Source organism: Oryctolagus cuniculus, chromosome 2 (assembly GCF_051225735.1).
Source record: "Oryctolagus cuniculus isolate XC-2025 breed Fujian yellow rabbit chromosome 2, ASM5122573v1, whole genome shotgun sequence".
NCBI lineage: Eukaryota > Metazoa > Chordata > Mammalia > Lagomorpha > Leporidae > Oryctolagus > Oryctolagus cuniculus.
Window position 1 is genome coordinate 147064627 of NC_142868.1, and position 18656 is coordinate 147083282.

At 37.5% G+C, this 18656-nt stretch overlaps 1 protein-coding gene and 1 pseudogene across 4 annotated transcripts in view; one reads left to right on the plus strand and one right to left on the minus strand.

The window, feature by feature from the left end:
• Positions 1 to 332: 332 nt before the first annotated feature.
• PAPOLG (poly(A) polymerase gamma) overlaps positions 333 to 18656 on the minus strand; it is a 43450-nt gene continuing 25126 nt past the window's right edge. For all 3 annotated transcript variants that reach the window (XM_089326396.1, XM_002709855.6, XM_089326397.1), the window contains 13 exons: positions 18242 to 18314; positions 17407 to 17527; positions 16996 to 17080; positions 16283 to 16336; positions 11963 to 12082; positions 11075 to 11184; positions 9235 to 9356; positions 8371 to 8540; positions 8155 to 8243; positions 7856 to 8076; positions 7276 to 7341; positions 7031 to 7087; positions 333 to 4335 (listed from right to left, as the gene is read on the minus strand). In XM_089326396.1, the coding sequence (XP_089182522.1) occupies positions 4237 to 4335; positions 7031 to 7087; positions 7276 to 7341; positions 7856 to 8076; positions 8155 to 8243; positions 8371 to 8540; positions 9235 to 9356; positions 11075 to 11184; positions 11963 to 12082; positions 16283 to 16336; positions 16996 to 17080; positions 17407 to 17527; positions 18242 to 18314 (1387 nt within the window). In that variant the 3' untranslated portion in view covers positions 333 to 4236. The remainder of the gene's footprint in view (positions 4336 to 7030; positions 7088 to 7275; positions 7342 to 7855; positions 8077 to 8154; positions 8244 to 8370; positions 8541 to 9234; positions 9357 to 11074; positions 11185 to 11962; positions 12083 to 16282; positions 16337 to 16995; positions 17081 to 17406; positions 17528 to 18241; positions 18315 to 18656) is intronic.
• LOC108176392 (mitochondrial import receptor subunit TOM5 homolog pseudogene) lies at positions 12201 to 15742 on the plus strand (annotated as a pseudogene). Its single transcript, XR_016229676.1, has 2 exons — positions 12201 to 12228; positions 12854 to 15742. The product of XR_016229676.1 is annotated as a mitochondrial import receptor subunit TOM5 homolog pseudogene (transcript).

The following is an 18656-nucleotide window of genomic DNA, read 5'->3' on the forward strand; positions in this document are numbered from 1 at the left end:
GCCTCCAGTGATTTTCATGAAAGTGACTGGATCACCTACAAGGACCGAAATCTGGCACTTCTTCAAGCTTATAGGGGTTAATTCTTCATTAACCGTAAAAACTTGTGCTAGTGCTTGCTAGTAGGTTGATTAAAAAATGTATGTAAATAGTTAGCAAGTGATTCTGTATGCAGCAAAGTGAGTCTGAGCTTTGCCTTATTAAGTGGTTGGTGGATACCAGTATCTCCAAAAGGAGTCCAAGTGGTAAATGACCAAACTGGCTGTCAGCTTGATAAATAAGACTTCTGGTACTTTTGAGTTATTCCCAAATAACATCACTCAATCATCACCTATTCATCAAAGCAAGTTTATTTGAGTACTTATTGCAGACAAATAATGAGGCTCATGTGTACAACTAAGAATTAGACAATCCAAATGAAAGGCAGGAAAAATATGAACTACACAAATGGCTACCTAGAAAGGAACGGCAGCTGCATTCTCTTTACATAATACTGTGGAGTGATGTAGCACCATTTACATCAACATACCCTACGTTGTTCATAAGGTAATTTTGAGTATTTGCTAAAATGCAGCAACAGCTTAAAAATTATAGCCAGCTTAATAATTATTTGTTCAACTAACTTCAAATATAAAGTTATATCAGAAAATTATTTCAGAAAAAATAGGGAATGTGGGAAGGATGTGAATTTGCAGAATTCTTTTAAAAAATCCTAAGGAAATAGTTACCATTATTGAGACTGATTTTCTTCCATCATCTGCACTTAAATTCCAGGCTTTGGACAATTTAATAGATAGATGTTTAAACACACATGCTTTTTTAGTCAAAGCTCTTCTATTTACTGGTCTGTTCAGGACTGGACTACAAAAATGGAGGTGGAAGTAAGAACTTAATGTTTTGAAATCAAAGGATTGGAATCTTTAATGATTGTTTTCTGCCATTTTTTTTTTTTTTATTTGACAGGCAAAGTTAGCGAGAGACAGAATGTTTTCTGCCATTTCTAATGATCAGACTTTGATCAATCTCAAGTTGAAATTTGTTGAACTGAAATTTAATACTGTTAATAAACCTAAGTTAACATGAAGACATTTGTAAATCCGATACTGAGCACTTTGTAAATGTTGATGAAACCACATTTCACCTTAAGTAAATAGACACTTCCAAATGTTGTTTCTCAGAGACCTCCACAGTATACTTATAGACATACAGCACAACATCAAATGGAGAAAATTCTAAATATTTCAGGATTATTCCAACCCAGTAGTTTCCCCCTTTTAAGGTCATGAATCACTTTGAGAAGCTAATGAAAACTATGAACTCCCCACCCTACCCCTGAAAACTGCATATAAATAAAAATTTCTATATACAAATTACAAAGGTTTCCCTAAGGGATCATGACTCCCAAGTTAAGAATTCCTATTTCAAAGCTGTAGGACATAGTGAAAAATAAATTCAGTCCATTTTGACATAGCCCATTTCCACTTAATTGCTGCTATAATCAAATAAGCATTTGAATAATGCTACTAAATTGCTGCCTTAAGACAAAGTTACTCTTAATTTAAGCATCAACATACTTTTAAAATTCATCTGTGCCAATTTTTACAATTCTAATCCAGGCACCTTCTATCTCAAATTGGTTAGGTGCCTAAAAGTTTAAATAGCAGAGAACTGTTTTCCTTTGATATATTCTCCAGAGCTAGTCACTAAAAAGTGAGTAATTAAAATTTAACACCCTTGTGAACATGAACATGTTTCTGTGTACTGAAGAACAGGCTGTCTTTATAAAATGTATTTCTGGCTATAGGTTCATACTTAAAAACGAACACATGTACTTAGTGCTGCAGAATATAACATACAATCCCAGACCATTACCTCTCCTTAACTTACTTGGAATTAGTACAATGGAGATCTCCTACTATGGTAATGAAATGTATTGAAAATTCTTCGTGCTGGTCAAGATAGAAAACACTTCAACTCTGACCAAACTCATCATCTCAAAAGCATCCAATGAAGTCCTCAGTTAGTTATTAAACAGGTTGAATAATGCTATCTTTGAAGATTCTAATATTGAGACATTGACCACGTCTTAATCTTATGTTGGATGGATCTTGAATTCAAAATAAATGATCGTACTAAGGTACAAGATTAGGCTTATTGCTTTCTTGTTAAAGAAAACTCTATTAGTCACTTCCAAAGAATCTGTTTATATAACAAGGCAAATCAAAGGCAAACATAGATTATGGAGAATTCTTAAAGAGACTTGAAGGTTGATTTAAAAGTAGGGGATATTAAATGCAGAAACGCACACAAATGAAGTACATAAAATTTAATCAAATCCCTTACTAAAAATTTTTTCCAAGTTTGAATTCAGGTGACAATTTTAAGTCCTTTCATAGTTTTTCACTTTTGTTCTAATAGAGTATTTGCAGAATGAATGTCAAAATATGTGAATAAAGAAAGGGGTAAGCTATGCTTTACCAAGGAAGTTACAACTTGGTTATGTATTTCATTCTTCTGCTAAAAAGTGAATCATGGAACAATCATTTTTCCTTGCTCTTCTTTTCTTAAGGAGTTTTTTCATGTTTTCCTTTGTACAAATTAAACATTAGAGTTGGCATTTTAGAGACTCAGTGGTCCTAGAATAGGAGTAAGGAAGAATATTGTTCTCTGACAACCATAATTCAAAAATTTCAACTCAATGTATTTCTCCACTAGCTAGATGGTGTCTTGTAATTCTATAAAATATACAACCAGGTATTTTCCTGCACTATTCAATACACCATTTTTTTTTCTAATGGACCTACTGAATGCTGAATGAAAGCTGGAAGAGGTAATATATACTGACATTCCTGGTGCAAACTATACATTTTCATCTTAAATATAATAATTCAAGCATAATCCATATTAAAAAAATTAGACTAAAGAGAGACAGTAAAGGTTTTAAAGGTTTCTCTTTGAAAAGATGGTATCTTACAGTACATACAAAAATACTCTGAAAATACATACGACTTCATTTACAAAACACTGAATCAACATATTACAAGAATTACATGGTTATGGATTTTAATAAACTGAGCATGCATTCATGAAACTTAAAAAATATTAAGAAATGCATTGAAAAAAGCAGTGTAAAAAAAGACAACACATATAGTCAAATAAAAATTACAAAGGTCCTGAGCCAATTAATGGTTGGTAACAATGTCACTCAAAAATGCCTTTAAGTTTCAATAAAATCCACTACTTATTCTGCATGCCTAGTCTGTGAAGAAACTGTTTGAAGTTGTGGGGTAAATTATGGTCTGGAATTATCATGCCAAATTAATGTTACACCTCAAAAGTACAAGTTTGCCATACTTAAAGGTATCTTATTGATGTTGGAATGCACTGTTCCTCAGGAAAGGAACCAGTCAACTAACAAGAATGGCATGAGACAGGATATGTAACAATTTCACCATTCATATACTGACTTTCAGTATCCTGGTTATATTTTGATTTTTAGTAAAGATGCATTTCAAAGGCCTCCATGGGAGGCAAAACAGAGAATTTATGGTGCCCAACTCTTATTTAATCACTGGACTAATCCTCCCTGGTAACTATGCAACATTTGGACAGAAAGGCACAAAAAAATAATAATAAAAGTTTAAATAGTCTATGTGTCAATCTGGAAAAAATAATTTAAATCAACAGAACAGACAGTACATCTACAAAACCGAGGAAAGCAGAAAAAATATCTCACATTCATTTATCTCGGGTTTCACAAAGTGGCTTCAATGCAAAAGTAAATTTGTTAACATTTGGAAAATTACAAGACAATTTTTTTTGTTTGTTTTCATTTTTTTCTTAAGCTCTATACAATGATTACAGACATAAGACTTAAAAAAAAATAGTTCGGGACTTGTTTTATCAGTATCCAAGTGGCCAAGAACTGGTTCCCATAACAGAGAAACAAGCATTGAAAGTTAAGGCAGTAAAACCTCCAAATGCAAAGCCGTAATACTGTAGATGACAATTTGATAGCAGGTGATCCTCAGAGAAGTGTACGTAGCAATCAGTGAGAGAATGCTACAGCATCTGCAGGTCAAAGTGTGAGAGTTCAAAAACCACTTCAAGGTCGACAAGGCTGATGACTGTAACTTTCACCTTATTTTATGTATGACAGCCACTTCTATTCTGAAAAGAGTGGCTCTGTCTATGCCACTAAATGATCGCATGTTCACTTTAGTGAGGAGGCACTGCTTTTACCGATTAAGTGTCAGTCGGATGGAATTTTTGATGACACGGATGTTATTTGCTGGAACTGGAGATGATGAATCTGGAAGTTCTTTACTAGGTAGTCTCTATTGGAAAGAAACAAACAAAAAAGGAAAAGCATATAAATATTATAAAGGCTCAGCTAAGTAAGTCAGTCATAAAACTACAAATTTTTCTACAAATCCCTTAAACTACTAAACACTCAAATGTGTGCTCAATGTTTCCTACTGGTGTTCATAGGTATTTCTTGCTTTTTTTTAACTGTCTAAGGTGAAAAGCAGAATAGAGGAACAGAGTAAATTAGAAAAGTATGTATGAGAATGGCAGCAAGCATGTTTAGGAAAGAGGACCCTGTTAAATCAACAGTCACTTCTGAACTGAGAAATGCATAAAGAACAGTCTTCCTTAAAGTCAGGATGGTACTGAGAATTAGGAAGTGCCTGGCGAATAAACTTGGGTGAGAGGTGAAAAACGAGTGTTTTATGAAGGAAAATTTGATATCCCAGAGTTCTATTCCTCAATTTGTTTCAAGGAGAACACTATAACCTAACTATGATATGTAAGCTTTCAGGAAAACTAAACTTTGTTATCAGGGTATACAACTTCGATGAAAGTGACATTCAGGGACATCTGTGTAAGGGATTCTGAGGATACTAAAATTATTATATAATGAAGGTTAAGATCTCTGAAACTGAGAAACAAAGGACCCCTAAAATACAGGCTTTTATGTAATGGAAACAAGAGAAGACTAGCAAGAGTTAATCCATTCTCCTCTTACATTACCTTATACCCTAGTCACACCCATTTAAAAGATAATGAAAAATTTTACAAATACAGAAAATAAAACGATAGGCAACGAACACTCAAATGTCTTAACTCAGCCTGACACTTAAAATTTTGCCACATTTGGCTTACAAACTTACTCTTCATACTGAATTATTTTAAAACTCAAGATATGTCATTTCACTCTTATAATTCAGTATCATCCCAAAATTTTACTCTCCCATTACTACACATAATAAAATTATATACCCATACCATTTATAACTTAGTATTTTAATGTTAGATGAAAGATTCTATAATAAATAATTGCTTTTGAAGACATTATTTTGCTTTCAAATGGCCAATACATCCTGGGGAACCTTGCAGAGTAACAATCAACAGCAATGAAAATCACTATTTCTTAATGTAAGGAGTGAAAACAAGAAGTCATTTTGTTTATTATAAACTCCAAGAAGAATTTTCTCTCATTTAGACATGGTTGATTTTTTTTAGCACTTGATTAGCTTACTATGTTTAATATTATTTTATATTTTTAGTTTCAACTTTAATTCTTTAAAGAACAAATTTTAAAATTAGGTTTAGGGATTCTTTAGCTCATATTTTAAGGGGGCCGGCACTGTGGCATAGAGGGTAAAGCCGCCACCGGCAGTGCCAGCATCCCATATGGCCACCGGTTCAAGTCCCAGCTGATCCAATTCCAATCCAGCTCTCTGCTGTGGCCTGGGAAACAGAAGATGGCCCAAGTCCTCGGGCCCCTGCACCTGTGTGGGAGACTGGGAAGAAGCTCCTGGCTTCGGAATGGTGCAGCTTCAGCTGTTGCGGCCAATTGGGGAGTAAACCAGCAGATGGAAGACCTCTCTCCCTCTCTCTCTAACTCTTTCAAATAAATAAATAAATCTTTAACAAAAAAAAGGTGCTGACTATATACAATATTACATTGGTTTTTCTAAAATATTAATCACCAAATCTAAATTTGACAGTAAGCAGTGGTGTACAACAAAAGCTACACTGTCATCTGTTGAGCACCCAACTGTTTCTTTGTTTTTGTTTTTGTTTTGACAGGCAGAGTGGACAGTGAGAGAGAGAGAGAGAGACAGAGAGAAAGGTCTTCCTTTGCCGTTGGTTCACCCTCCAATGGCCACTGTGGCTGGCGCACTGTGGCCAGCGCACCGCGCTGATCCGACGGCAGGAGCCAGGTGCTTATCCTGGTCTCCCATGGGGTGCAGGGCCCAAGGACTTGGGCCATCCTCCACTGCACTCCCGGGCCACAGCAGAGAGCTGGCCTGGAAGAGGGGCAACCGGGACAGAATCCGGTGCCCTAACCAGGACTAGAACCCGGTGTGCCAGCGCCGCAAGGCGGAGGATTAGCCTACTGAGCCACGGCACCGGCCCCAACTGTTTCTTTAAAGATAGGCGCCATGGCTCACTTGGCTAATCCTCCGCCTGCAGTGCCAGCACCCCGGGTTCTAGTCCTGGTTGGGGTGCTGGATTCTGTCCCGGTTGCCTGTCCCGGTTGCTCCTCTTCTAGTCCAGCTCTCTGCTGTGGCCAGGGAGTGCAGTGGAGGATGGCCCAAGTGCTTGGGCCCTGCACCTGCATGGGAGACCAGGAGGAAGCGCCTGGCTCCTGGCTTCCAGTCAGTGCAGCATGCCGGCCGTAGCAGCCACTTGGGGGGTGAACCAATGGAAAAGGAAGACCTTTCTCTCTCTCTCTCACTGTCTAACTCTGCCTGTCAAGTAAAATAAATAAATAAAAGACAAAGGGTGAACATAATCTAAACAATCTTCTTAAACAACTACCTCACGTCTAGCCTCTTGAGATACACACATTCAGGACTTTACTCTGTTTGCTATTTAAACACCCAATCCCCATTATATTGCTGGTCTTTGAGTACAGGGACAAAATCTTACCCTTCCCCAAAGCTAGAATATTAAGCTTTTGTACCTGTAGATCACCTGTGAGTTCTACCAATGTATCTCATCTAGGAATAAGACTATTACCTTTTTACGTGATGTATCAATAGTTGGAATAGGCATAGATTCTCCTCCAATGGCATCCTAAAAACAGAATTACATACAAGTGAAAACTTTCTTTCCTATATACAAACATGTATTCCTACCTGAAATAAAAGGTAACTACAACATGACAGTAGATCTAATCTGACCGGCTTTCTAACACTGTCTTTTTCCTGGCACACAGATCTTTTAAAAGTAAGAATTCTGAAGCACATTATTAAAATAGTTACCAATGATTTTCTTTTTCTCTCTTCAGCAGCACGGGAGTCCTTAAATGCTGATTCAAGTCGAATAAACTAAAATACAAACATTAATATGAATTGTTATTATGCACTTGCTAAAACCTTACAATCTATATAAACCAGGAGGCTAGTTAATCATCAAAAACTTAAACATGGATTGGTGAGGGAAGATTTTAAATTAGATTGAATTCAAATGCCACCCTTAATTTTTAGCTTGAGTGATCTTTTGGTTAAATCAATTTGGTTTCTAGCTAAAATAGTTTTACTACCACCTACTGGAAGCAGAGGAGATTAACACACCATACAACACACACACAAAAATATCATCATTTAGTTACCAGGAGGGTCTTTTGAAATTAAGGAGAAACTCAAACCAAATATTCAATTTTCAGACATATCAGTAATTTGAATTTAGGGTGAAGAATATATTCTTTTAACGTCTGAAACATAGTCAATTCTTGCCACAACACTAACACAGCAATGGAGAACTGTGAGTTTTCTTAGTATTAACTTTAAAAACAACAACAAAAAATCAACTACTTAATCACCACCAGAGTTATAGTTTTACCTTTTCTATGTCTTTCAACCTCTTAGAAGTTCCATCTATGGATGGTGAATGAGATCTTTTGGGTGTAACATTCTTAGTTATATTTGACATTCCATTTAGATGTGGTTGTCCCTGGGCAGGGTTGTGAGGTGTTGTAATTCGAGGAATGACATTTCGTCCTACCACAGTAGGAATGGTACACACAGCCGGGGATGATGCTGTTTTTACTGTAGAGTCAACTTCTGAAAAGGACAAAAAATATTTTAATGAATAAATACTTAAATGGTAGTATCATTAATAACAGAAGTTTAGATACCTACTTGCACCAATGACTGGAATAGAAAGTCCTTGAGCTGGTGGAACACTCAGTGGCTTCTCCACAATTACAGCAGCAGGCTCAACACTATTCCTAAGAAAATTATTAAATTATCATTAAGTGATTGAAATTACTTCAAGTATTTCTAAATAAGGAACTGACTAGTAACTGGTAAAGTAAAATCTTTTTAACAATTAAAAGATATTTTTGAAATACAGACCTTTCTGTTTCTCCTGCAGGAGGACTATCCAGTTTAGAAGGCTTGTTTGTAGATACCGGGGAATTAAAAGGTGTCCCATTATCAGTGTCTCTGGAGCTATCCAGACAATTGCTATCTAGAGATGATCTTTTGGATTGAAGTCCACTTCGACTGACGTCAGAGAGACTTTGCTGAAAAGGGGGAAGGCTTTTAGGATTTCAAAAAGCAAATGAGAATATAAAGACTAGCTTTAATTCTGAAGAATATAAACAATCTATTTCTTGTGATAACCAAAGGTCAGATTTTAGTCCTAGATTGAACTATTTTTTTAACAAGGTTTAGAACTCTAAAAATGCACATTTGGGCCCAGGACTGAGAGGAACTATATACTGGAGAGTTAAGATTACAAGCTTGGGCTCTCCCTCTCTCTCTTCTCTCTCATTCCCCTCTCTCCTCTCTCTCTCTTTTTCCTTCCTCGCCCCTTCCCTCCCGCCTGCTGGGTTTTCCCCAATAAACTCTTTCCCTTAAAAAAAAAAAAAAAAAAAAAGATTACAAGCTTGGGGCCGGCGTTGTGGCACAGTGGGTTAAGCTGCCATCTGTAGTGCCAACATTCCATATGGGCACCAATTCAAGTCCCCACTGCTCCTCTCTGATCCAGCTCCCTGCTAAGCAGCAGAAGATGGCCCAAATACTTGGGCCCTTGTACCTATGTGGGGAGACTCAGATAAAGCTCCTGGCTTCTGGCTTGGGTCTCACCCAGCCCCGGCCACTGCAGCCATTTGAGAGTGAACTAGCAGATGGAAGGTATCTCCCCCTCTGTCTCTCTTCTCTCTGTAACTCTGCTTTTCAAATAAATAAAATAAACCTTAAAGATTACAAGCTCACCTTTTTCTTTTTTTGAAGAATCTCTGCTGGAAGGTAGTGATGAAGCTGCTTTTTCTTTACATGAGTTGCTTCAATTTTCATTCCTTCCTTCAGCATGTTTATGTTGTTTGCCTGTCTGTACACTGTAACAACGTTAATACATTAAATGGGAAACTTCTTTCTGAAACAAGGGCTGTTTTCTTTTTCTGAAATGCATATACTTTCACTTAGCATCTCTCCAACACACACACACACACACACACACACACACCTCTTACAGAACAAAATTTCTAAAACATTTCCACCACATCGTAATCCTATTAAAACAAAACTATAGTATTTCCATGTCTCTCTTCTGTGATTTTCTTATAATTAAGCCTTATTATCAAAATAAATTTATGGGAAAAAGGTTTCATTCAAATCTTATTTTATGCTATTTTCCCAAAGGCAATCTCTCCTCATAATTACTTGATGAAGTTTAAGCCAATTCTTGTATCAAATTATCTAAGATGCAATTCAAGCTCTCCCTCCTCCAAGAAGCTTCTTTTACTATGGTAGCTCACCTAATTCACAGGAGAGCAGATTTCAGAAACTATCTACAAGTACACTCTGATTTACAGGTAGTGAAATGAAGTTCAGTAGTTCTGAACACCTTGCTGGGATCAGAACACACACAGCCTAAAGTTCCCATTCTAATGCTTTCACACCTTATTAAAATAAAACACCCAGTTTTATTAATTATCACAGAAATTACTTAATATGCTTTAATTGTGAATACCCAATTTTAAGTCCACGAAAGACAGGGATAGGAGGCTTATTTTGCAAAGCAACTACTATGAAATGTGGTAAATTATTTAATCTCTCAATTGAGTCCCTAAGTTTCTTTGGAAAAGAATACTTTATAAATCTGTAATAAACAAAACATCCCAACTCCTCCTAGAAAAATTTGAACCCAAAATAGAATAGGAAAATTTGTATGTTTTCAATTCAAACATATTGTTCATAAAATAATTACACCAGGAGTGCTTGCTCAAGTCACAAGTTCTCTGGCTTCATCCCAAGAGAGATTTATTGGTTCTAGGGTAAAGCACAGGAATCTGCATTTTTATAATAAATGTGACAGTTAAAAATTCAGAAAACTCAGAAGAGCCAAACCAAGAATTCTTACAGCACATATGTATAATATTCTAGATTATTAAGGCAACCTCACATTTACAGCAGATACATGAAGATATTTCAGAGATGTGTTGTTAAGGTCTTAGATGTGAAAGGCACTGTTTTCACTGATCCTTCTAAAACATATTCAGCAAGTCTGTAACTACTAACATACCACATAAAAAACAAACATCAAGTCATCTTTATAACTGTGATGATAAACCATTGGCTGTGAACAATCACCTGTAGAATTTTAGTTTTATTTTTGTTTTACAACAGAATACAATCACACAGGACAAATTTCAAAGGGTTGAGAAGTTTTCAGGAAGTCTCCTTATCCCTGATCTAAGCACACTGATTCTCTGACCTAGAAACTACCACCTTCATCAATTTTTTTAAACCTTTTAATCCTTCCAGAGATGTTCTATGTATTTTTCAGCAAACATGTCCACATTTTTGTTTATATAAATGGTAGCACTCTATACACACTGTTCTGCAATTCCTCCCCATCACCCCACTTAATAGGACTTGGAACTGCTTCAACATGTTTCTTTTTTTTAATAGCAGCAGAGATTCCTACAATATGGATGCACCATATTCATTTAACCAACTGCAGACTTCAAAAAATCGTCAGCCAGATCCTAGGAGATGATACTGAGTTACAGCCAAGGTTGAGAACCACAGCTCTACAATGACAAAGTCTTACCTGTATCAGTAAATGACTGTATATCATATGTCAAGTCTATGTTAACACTTTCTGCATTTTCTACTCTCCGAAAAATTATTCCGAGGAACCACATTGACACGTAATTGTTGCTATAAAGTAAAATTTAAGAATTTCCATTAATTGTTTTTACAATTTTACAGACACTATTTGGTAACTAAAAGTTGGTCTCTATGCCCCTACCTCATACACACAGACTTCAGTGGTTTGGCCAAATTCTTAAAACTGACATCCAGAAGACTGGCAAGGTACTCAACATTGTTCTAAAGAGGATTAGGTAGCTTTGAAAATGACTTATTGAATATACACTTAAAGATGCTTCAAATATTGCTCTGGAATTTTTGTTGTGGCTTGTGAGCTACAAAGTAGTGTGTACTGGGGCCGGCATCGTGGCAAAGTTGGATAAGCTACCAACTGTTGATGCTAGCATTCCAGAAGAGTCAATTCAAGCCCCAGCTGCTCTACTTCTGATCCAGCTCCTTACTAATGTTCTTGGGAAAGCAGAAGAAGATGGCCCAGGTGCTTGGGTCCCTGCCACCCATGTGTGAGACTCAAATGGAGTGCCAGGCTCCTGGCTTCACAGTGCCCCAGCACCATCCACTGCAATCATTTAAGGAGTGAACCAGCAGATGAGTTCTGTATCTCCCTCTAACTCTGTTGTTCAAATAAATAAATAAATCTTAAAAAATAAATACAAAGTAGTATGTACTTAATTTTAAAAGCATGGCCACTCATACTTAAACTCAAATATGTAACACATCACCCGCCCCCCCCATCAACGCCTGTTAAAAACAATTTCATAACTGATCTGAACAATATGCGGATTCACATTATTTAGGAAGTGTAACTCTAAAAAAACAATTAACTTACTCTTTATGATGTTCCTTATTTCCTGGGAATGACTGGGGATTTACATGGGCAAGAGTAATAAATTCATTCCGTTCCAAGTTTCCAACAAGTACACGGATTTTTGATTCTACTAATCCAACCCTAAAATGAATGACAAGATTTTTCTTACAACAATATTAAGTTTGGAAACTACACTCATGTAAACTAAGCAGCCTATTAGCTATGCAGCTTAAACATCATTTAAAAAATTTAGTTCAATATGATAGAGACTTTAAAAATACTATCAAGTAAATGACAACTTCAGTGATTTTTTTTTTAAAGAAATGGTCTATTTAATATTTAATGCATTCTTTTTTTTTTTTTTTTATTTTTTGACAGGCAGAGTGGACAGTGAGAGAGAGAGACAGAGAGAAAGGTCTTCCTTTTTCTGTTGGTTCACCCTCCAATGGCCGCCGTGGCCAGCGCGCTGCGGCTGGCGCCACCGCGCTTATCCGATGGCAGGAGCCAGGAGCCAGGTGCTTTTCCTGGTCTCCCATGGGGTGCAGGGCCCAAGCACTCAGGCCATCCTCCACTGCACTCCCTGGCCACAGCAGAGAGCTGGCCTGGAAGAGGGGCAACCGGGACAGAATCTGGCGCCTTGACCGGGACTAGAACCTGGTGTGCCGGCGCCGCAAGGCGAAGGATTAGCCTAGTGAGCTGCGGCGCCGGCCTTTAATGCATTCTTGAAGATGAAATAGCCATGACTGGAGCATGAACAAAAACTATTGTTTAATCTGATCCTGATTCTTCTTCTATTTTTGGATCTTATGTCTAAGTGGAAATGAGGGGGCACAGACAGGAAGTGGGGTTGGGCTGAGTGCTAGGTGGCCACTGAGAACTGGAGACCACAGCACTAAGGCTAGAAGCCGTGAGGCACAGTGGCACTAGAGGGTCTAGTACCGAAGCTGCACTCAGAGGAGATGAAACTGCAGATGCACAAGGATGTGATATCTTCTATAGGGAATTTACTCATCTACGTGGCCCTGCTGTGAGTCATTCCTTTTATCTTAAAGAAATTGGATAGCATATGAAGATTGGGCATCACACTTGGATAAATGAGATGAAGAACCTGGTTATAGTTTCTACTCCTTTCTGCAAATGAATAGGCCCAGAAAGGTATTAGACTCTAATAGAAGAGAAATAAAAATTTTGCTAGTTAAGTTTGGCTCTAGTAATAGACCTTCATAGCTAAAATACAAAACTATTTAGGAAATATGAAGAGACTTGTGGTTACAGTGAGCCCTTCGGCCTGTGACAGACAGCCTCCATGAATGCTGCTGTAAATGTAAAGAATATCTGTCTTCTAGCAAATATAAACTATAAGGGAATAATATCTGAAATGGCCTTGTCTTGTCGATCATTTCTGTTTACCTGTTTATTTCTGCCTCGAGTATATTTGTGAAGAGCCTTTTGCAATTAGTTATGTTTTATGGAAGTCATAATATGCCCACAGTGATATTTAAGCACAAGACCATTAATCTTTATTTTTAATAAATGTACCAATTTAAAAAATTATTTTAAAAATGTGTATATTCCCTAAGGTTAAGATATATTTAAATTATGCAAACAAAAATGCTAACATTGGCACATAAATTCTGAATCAAACATGCTCTGATTTTCACAAAACACTAGCCCTTCCATTTAAAAAATAATTCACAGGCTGGCATTGTGGCATAGTGGGCTAAGCCTCTGCCTGCAATGCCAGCATCCCATATAGGCCTTGGTTTGTGTCCTGATTGCTCCACTTCTCATCCAGCTCCCTGCTAATGGCCTGGGAAGGAAGCAGAGAATGGCCCAAGTGCTTGGGCCCCTGCCACCCCCGTGGGAAATCCAGATGAAGCTCCTGCTCCTAGCTTTGGCCTGGCTGTTGCAGCCTTCTGGAGAGTAAACCAGAGAATTAAAGATCTATTGATCTCTCTCTTTCAAATAAATTATTTTGAAAAATTCACTATCATTAGGATGATAACAGTATTCTGCAGCTTCGTTTTCACTTAAGAAATGTTGACTAATGTTAGTCCTATTACCTTACTGGTGACTTCTGTGAATTAGAAATAACTAAGAATTAAAAAAAAATTTTTTTCAAATGCTGACAAAGGCTTACACATTATAATTGTGTTTCATGGGAGCTGGCGCTGTGGAGTAGCAGGTTAAGCTGCTATCTGCAGCACAGTGCCAGCCTGGCTGCCAATCCAGCTCCCTGCTAATGCACCTGAGAAAGCAGCAGAAGATGGCCCAAGTGCTAGGGCCCCTGCACCCACATGGGGAGACCTGGAAGAAGGTCCCAGCTTCGGATCAGCCCAGCTCCGGCTGTTGTGGCCATTTGGGGAGTGAGCCAGCAGATGGAAGATCTCTTTCTCTGTCTCTCCCTCTCTGTAACTCTGCCTTTCAAATAAAATTAAAAAAAAAAAAAAAAATTGCGTTTCACTAGTAGATACATGAAACTTTTTGATTTATTCCAGTTATCTAAATGGGAGGTTTAGGGGCTGGCACTGTGGCATAGCGGGTAAAGCCGCTGCCTACAGTGCAAGCATCCCGTATGGACGCTGGTTCAAGTCCCTGCTGTTCCACTTTCAATCCAGCTCTCTGCTATGGCCTGGGAAGGCAGTGGAAGATGGCCCAAGTCCTTGGGCCCCTGAACCCCCAAGGGAGACCTGGAAGAAGCTCATGGCTCTTGGCTTCAGATCAGCCCAGCTCCGGCCGATGTGGCCAATTGGGGAGTGAACCAGCAGATGGAAGACCTCTCTTTCTCTCTGCCTCTCCTTCTCTCTCTGTGTAACTCTAACTTTCAAATAAATAAATAAAGGAGGTTTAAAAACTTTTTCTGTCAAGTTTGGCAAATATTTTAGTTCTCTGAGCCACAGTTTCTGTTGCAACCATTCAATTCTGCTATGAAGCATGGAAGCAGCCACTGTCATATGTGAATGAAGAAAGGCTGTTTTTTTTTTTTTTTTGACAGGCAGTTAGACAGTGAGAGAGAGAGAGAGAGAGAGAGAGAGAGACAGAGAGAAAGGTCTTCCTTCCGTTGGTTCACCCCCCAAAATGGCCATATGGCCAGCGCGCTATGCCGATCCAAAGCCAGGAGCCAGGTGCTTCTTCCTGGTCTCCCATGCGGGTGCAGGCACCTAAGCACTTGAGCCATCCTCCACTGCCTTCCCGGGCCACAGCAGAGAGCTGCACTGGAAAAGGAGCCATGGGGACAGAATCCGGCGCCCCAACTGGGACTACAACGCGGAGTACCGGTGCCACAGGCGGAGGATTAGCCAAATGAGCTGCGGCACCAGCCAAGAAAGGCTGTTTTAACAAATGTTATAAAATATAAATAGCAGATTGAATTTGCCCTAGACAATAGCTCCCTGACCCTCGATCTATAAAAATACACTGTTTCAATGAAAGGATTATTTACAAGGTCCCTTTAATTACCAACAAAATAAGCATTAAAGCCTTAAAGCAGGGTCTGGTTTTATGGTACAGCAGGTTAAACTGCTGCCTGTAGCACCTACATCCCATATGGGCACTGATTCAAGATCCAGCTGCTCTGCTTCCGACCCAGCTCCCTGCTAGTGTACATGAAAAAACAGCAGAAAATGATTCCAAGTCCTTCGGCCCCTCACCCGGAAGAAGCTCCAGGCTCTTGGCTTTGGATTGGCTCAGCTCCAGTTGTTGTAGCCATTTGGGGAATGAACCAGTAGATGGAAGATATCTCTCTATCTCTGCCTTTCCCTCTAACTTTGCCTTTCACATAAAATATAAATAAATGAAAAACCTTGAAGCAACAGTAAGACATTACTGTGTTTATGCCTAATGGGAGTCTGGGATGTGATAATACTGGAGGCAGAGATGAATTTAGATGGAATAGAAAGATTACACTGCTCCTTGACCAAAAATATATCCTATCTATTTACAGAAACTTAAAGCTCTGAAGCCACTCAACCACCCTCTTCTAAAATAAAAGGATATATAAAATGTCTTTTTCTTTAAGTTTTGATGGAGGAAAACATTACAGTAAGGAAATTAAGAAGAATCTGGATATCAAAATCGTCCAAATTATGTCAAAATTTTTGCTTACATCTCATCCTGAAAAGCAACAAAAAGCAAAATCTGTACATATATCTTTATATCACTCCTGACGCTGGAATATTAACTTGAAGGCATTTCTTAAACAAGCTTGTTCCATGGTTATGTATATTAGTTACCAATTTCATAATTCTGAAAATCAAGCACTTACCATTTTATAAATGGCAAAGCACCATATAAATATACTAGTATATATTGTAGGTAAACAAATTGAAATCTAAGTCTTACCACTCTAGATGGTTTTCTTCTGTTGATGCACTGGCAGTCAACACTATATAATGTCTATGAAGAATTTCCAGCAACAATCAGAAAGAAAAAAAAGGCAGACATATTGTTAGGGTCTGCTTTTCCATCATTTCTTTTTCTCTCTCCTTTCTAATGAACAAAAGAGTTAAATATGCAAACAACCTATGAAAACTACAACATTCTCTGACTTTGACAAAATTAATTCTATACCTGCAATTTAAAATCAATTCACTTGGGGCAGGCATTTGGCTCAGAAGTCAAGATGCTGGTTAACAATCCTGCATCCCAAATTGGAATGTCTGGGTTTGATATAGGGCTCCTGACTTGTCTCCAGCTAATGTGGACCCCAGGAAAGGCTGGGTCTTTTCTATCCACATCAGGAACCTCAACTGAGGTCCTGGCTCTTGGTCCAGTTTGGTGTTACCATTGGGGAGTGAAACTATCAATGGGTGTTTTCTCTACCTTTTTCTCTCTGCCTCTCAAAATATATTAAATAAGACCAAAATAATCCACTTAAAAATCATCAATACTGCATTAGATAATACTAAAGAAATCCTGTTATCACTTAGATTTATGTTAACCTATTCTCTACCTTACTTAAATATACAGGTGAGCTGTCACCTATATTATTTAACATTCTTCTTAAAGAAAAACTAAAACACTCAACACACATACAAAATGCAAAATTTCAATACCTATATTTTTGAAAGAAATTTGGTGGTTCAAGTAGTTTGGACCAATCTGATTTCCCCTGAAGAATTTCATCTGTGACTGCAAGACCTAAAAAAAGAAGGCAGTGATTTTGAAAACTACCAGCTGTTCTATCACCTGACCCCCAAACAACTAACCTTATCAAATTTCTTGAGTAATAAAATGTAAATAAATTATGCCTTTTCTCAGAACATAAAAAGTAAGTTCAATCAGACTGGGCTGGCTTCATTTTTGGCCTTAATATTACATACTTTAGAAAACTACTGAAAAAATATTCATATGCAGACAAATCTTTAGGAAGAATAGGTGTTATAACTCTAACTGCAATAGAGAATAAAACTTTCAACCAAAACCATGTGGGAATATGAAAAGGGCAATAAGGCCAATATGTTTACCTTGTTTAAATTCTTCTACCATTACTGTTCGAGTTGATGTGGACACATTATACGTAGAATTCTGTTGTGGGTAGGCAGGGGTGATTATGGGCATGAGATGATACCTATCTGATGGATTTACCTGTGAAATTAGAAGCAGAATAATTGATCTATTCTCCTATTTCAGTTGTCCTCACTTCATTTCCCCACAAGTCTGAAGAATATGAAATATAAATTTAATACTACATTTCCTTAATTCTTACAAGTTCATCTCCCCCCACCTGCATTTCTTTCTGAAGTTGGAATGTGTCTGATAGTCAAAATCAAAGGAAACTCTGAACAAGTTTATTTTTCCTCAGAACAGCTACTAACGTTATCTGGTCCAATAATTCTCAATCCTTTTTCTGCATCTACTCAATAGATGACTTCCTGTTGGTTGCCCAGAGGAATGCATACTTACTCTAAAAGCAAATTAAAATGCAAGGAACATGGGAATTATGCTATCTTGAAACCATGAACCTGCTTTAAACTGCATGCAAAGTAAATCTTTTTTATACTTTAATACACTATTATTAGTAACTAATTACTTGTGAGGCAGTTTTCCACAATGGATTATGACACTGTGGTTGACATATCCACTCATCTAGTCCTACACGGGTGATTTTTCACAACATAACATTTGGATCAGCATTAGAGGTTTAAATCATTTGCACAAAAACCACAGCAGAGAACAAAAAGACTACAGTTATACAGAAGGAAGATAAGCAGAAACAAGAGGAATTATCTTTAACTAGACTGTAATCTAAAGAAACATTTTTCTAAAATATTCAATGACATTCCATTATAAATCACATACCCGGGGATCCCAGACAGGCAAATTCAAGTTGCTTTCTTCTGGCTGCTTCAACAGCACAGGATTTGGCCATTCCCTAACATGAAGAAGGCAAATTAACTCACGTAAGATCTCACTTCAGGTATCAAGAAATACCAAAATCATTAGATTGTTCTAATCTTCATATAAGCAGATGTTCTAGATATTTGGTATTAAAAAATGTGTATATAGGAAAAGACTGCTTATTTTAAAGCAGTGATCTTAGAAAGGGCAAACATTACTTTGTCCATTAGCTGCTAATTAATTTACATCTGATTCTTTCCCTTCCTTCTCATTTGTTTTCATGGACTTAATTCTGATGTTTTAATAAAAGCATCAGCTAATATTTACTGAAAATACTAACAGAATAATGCATCACCTATCATTAGTATCTTGTTTA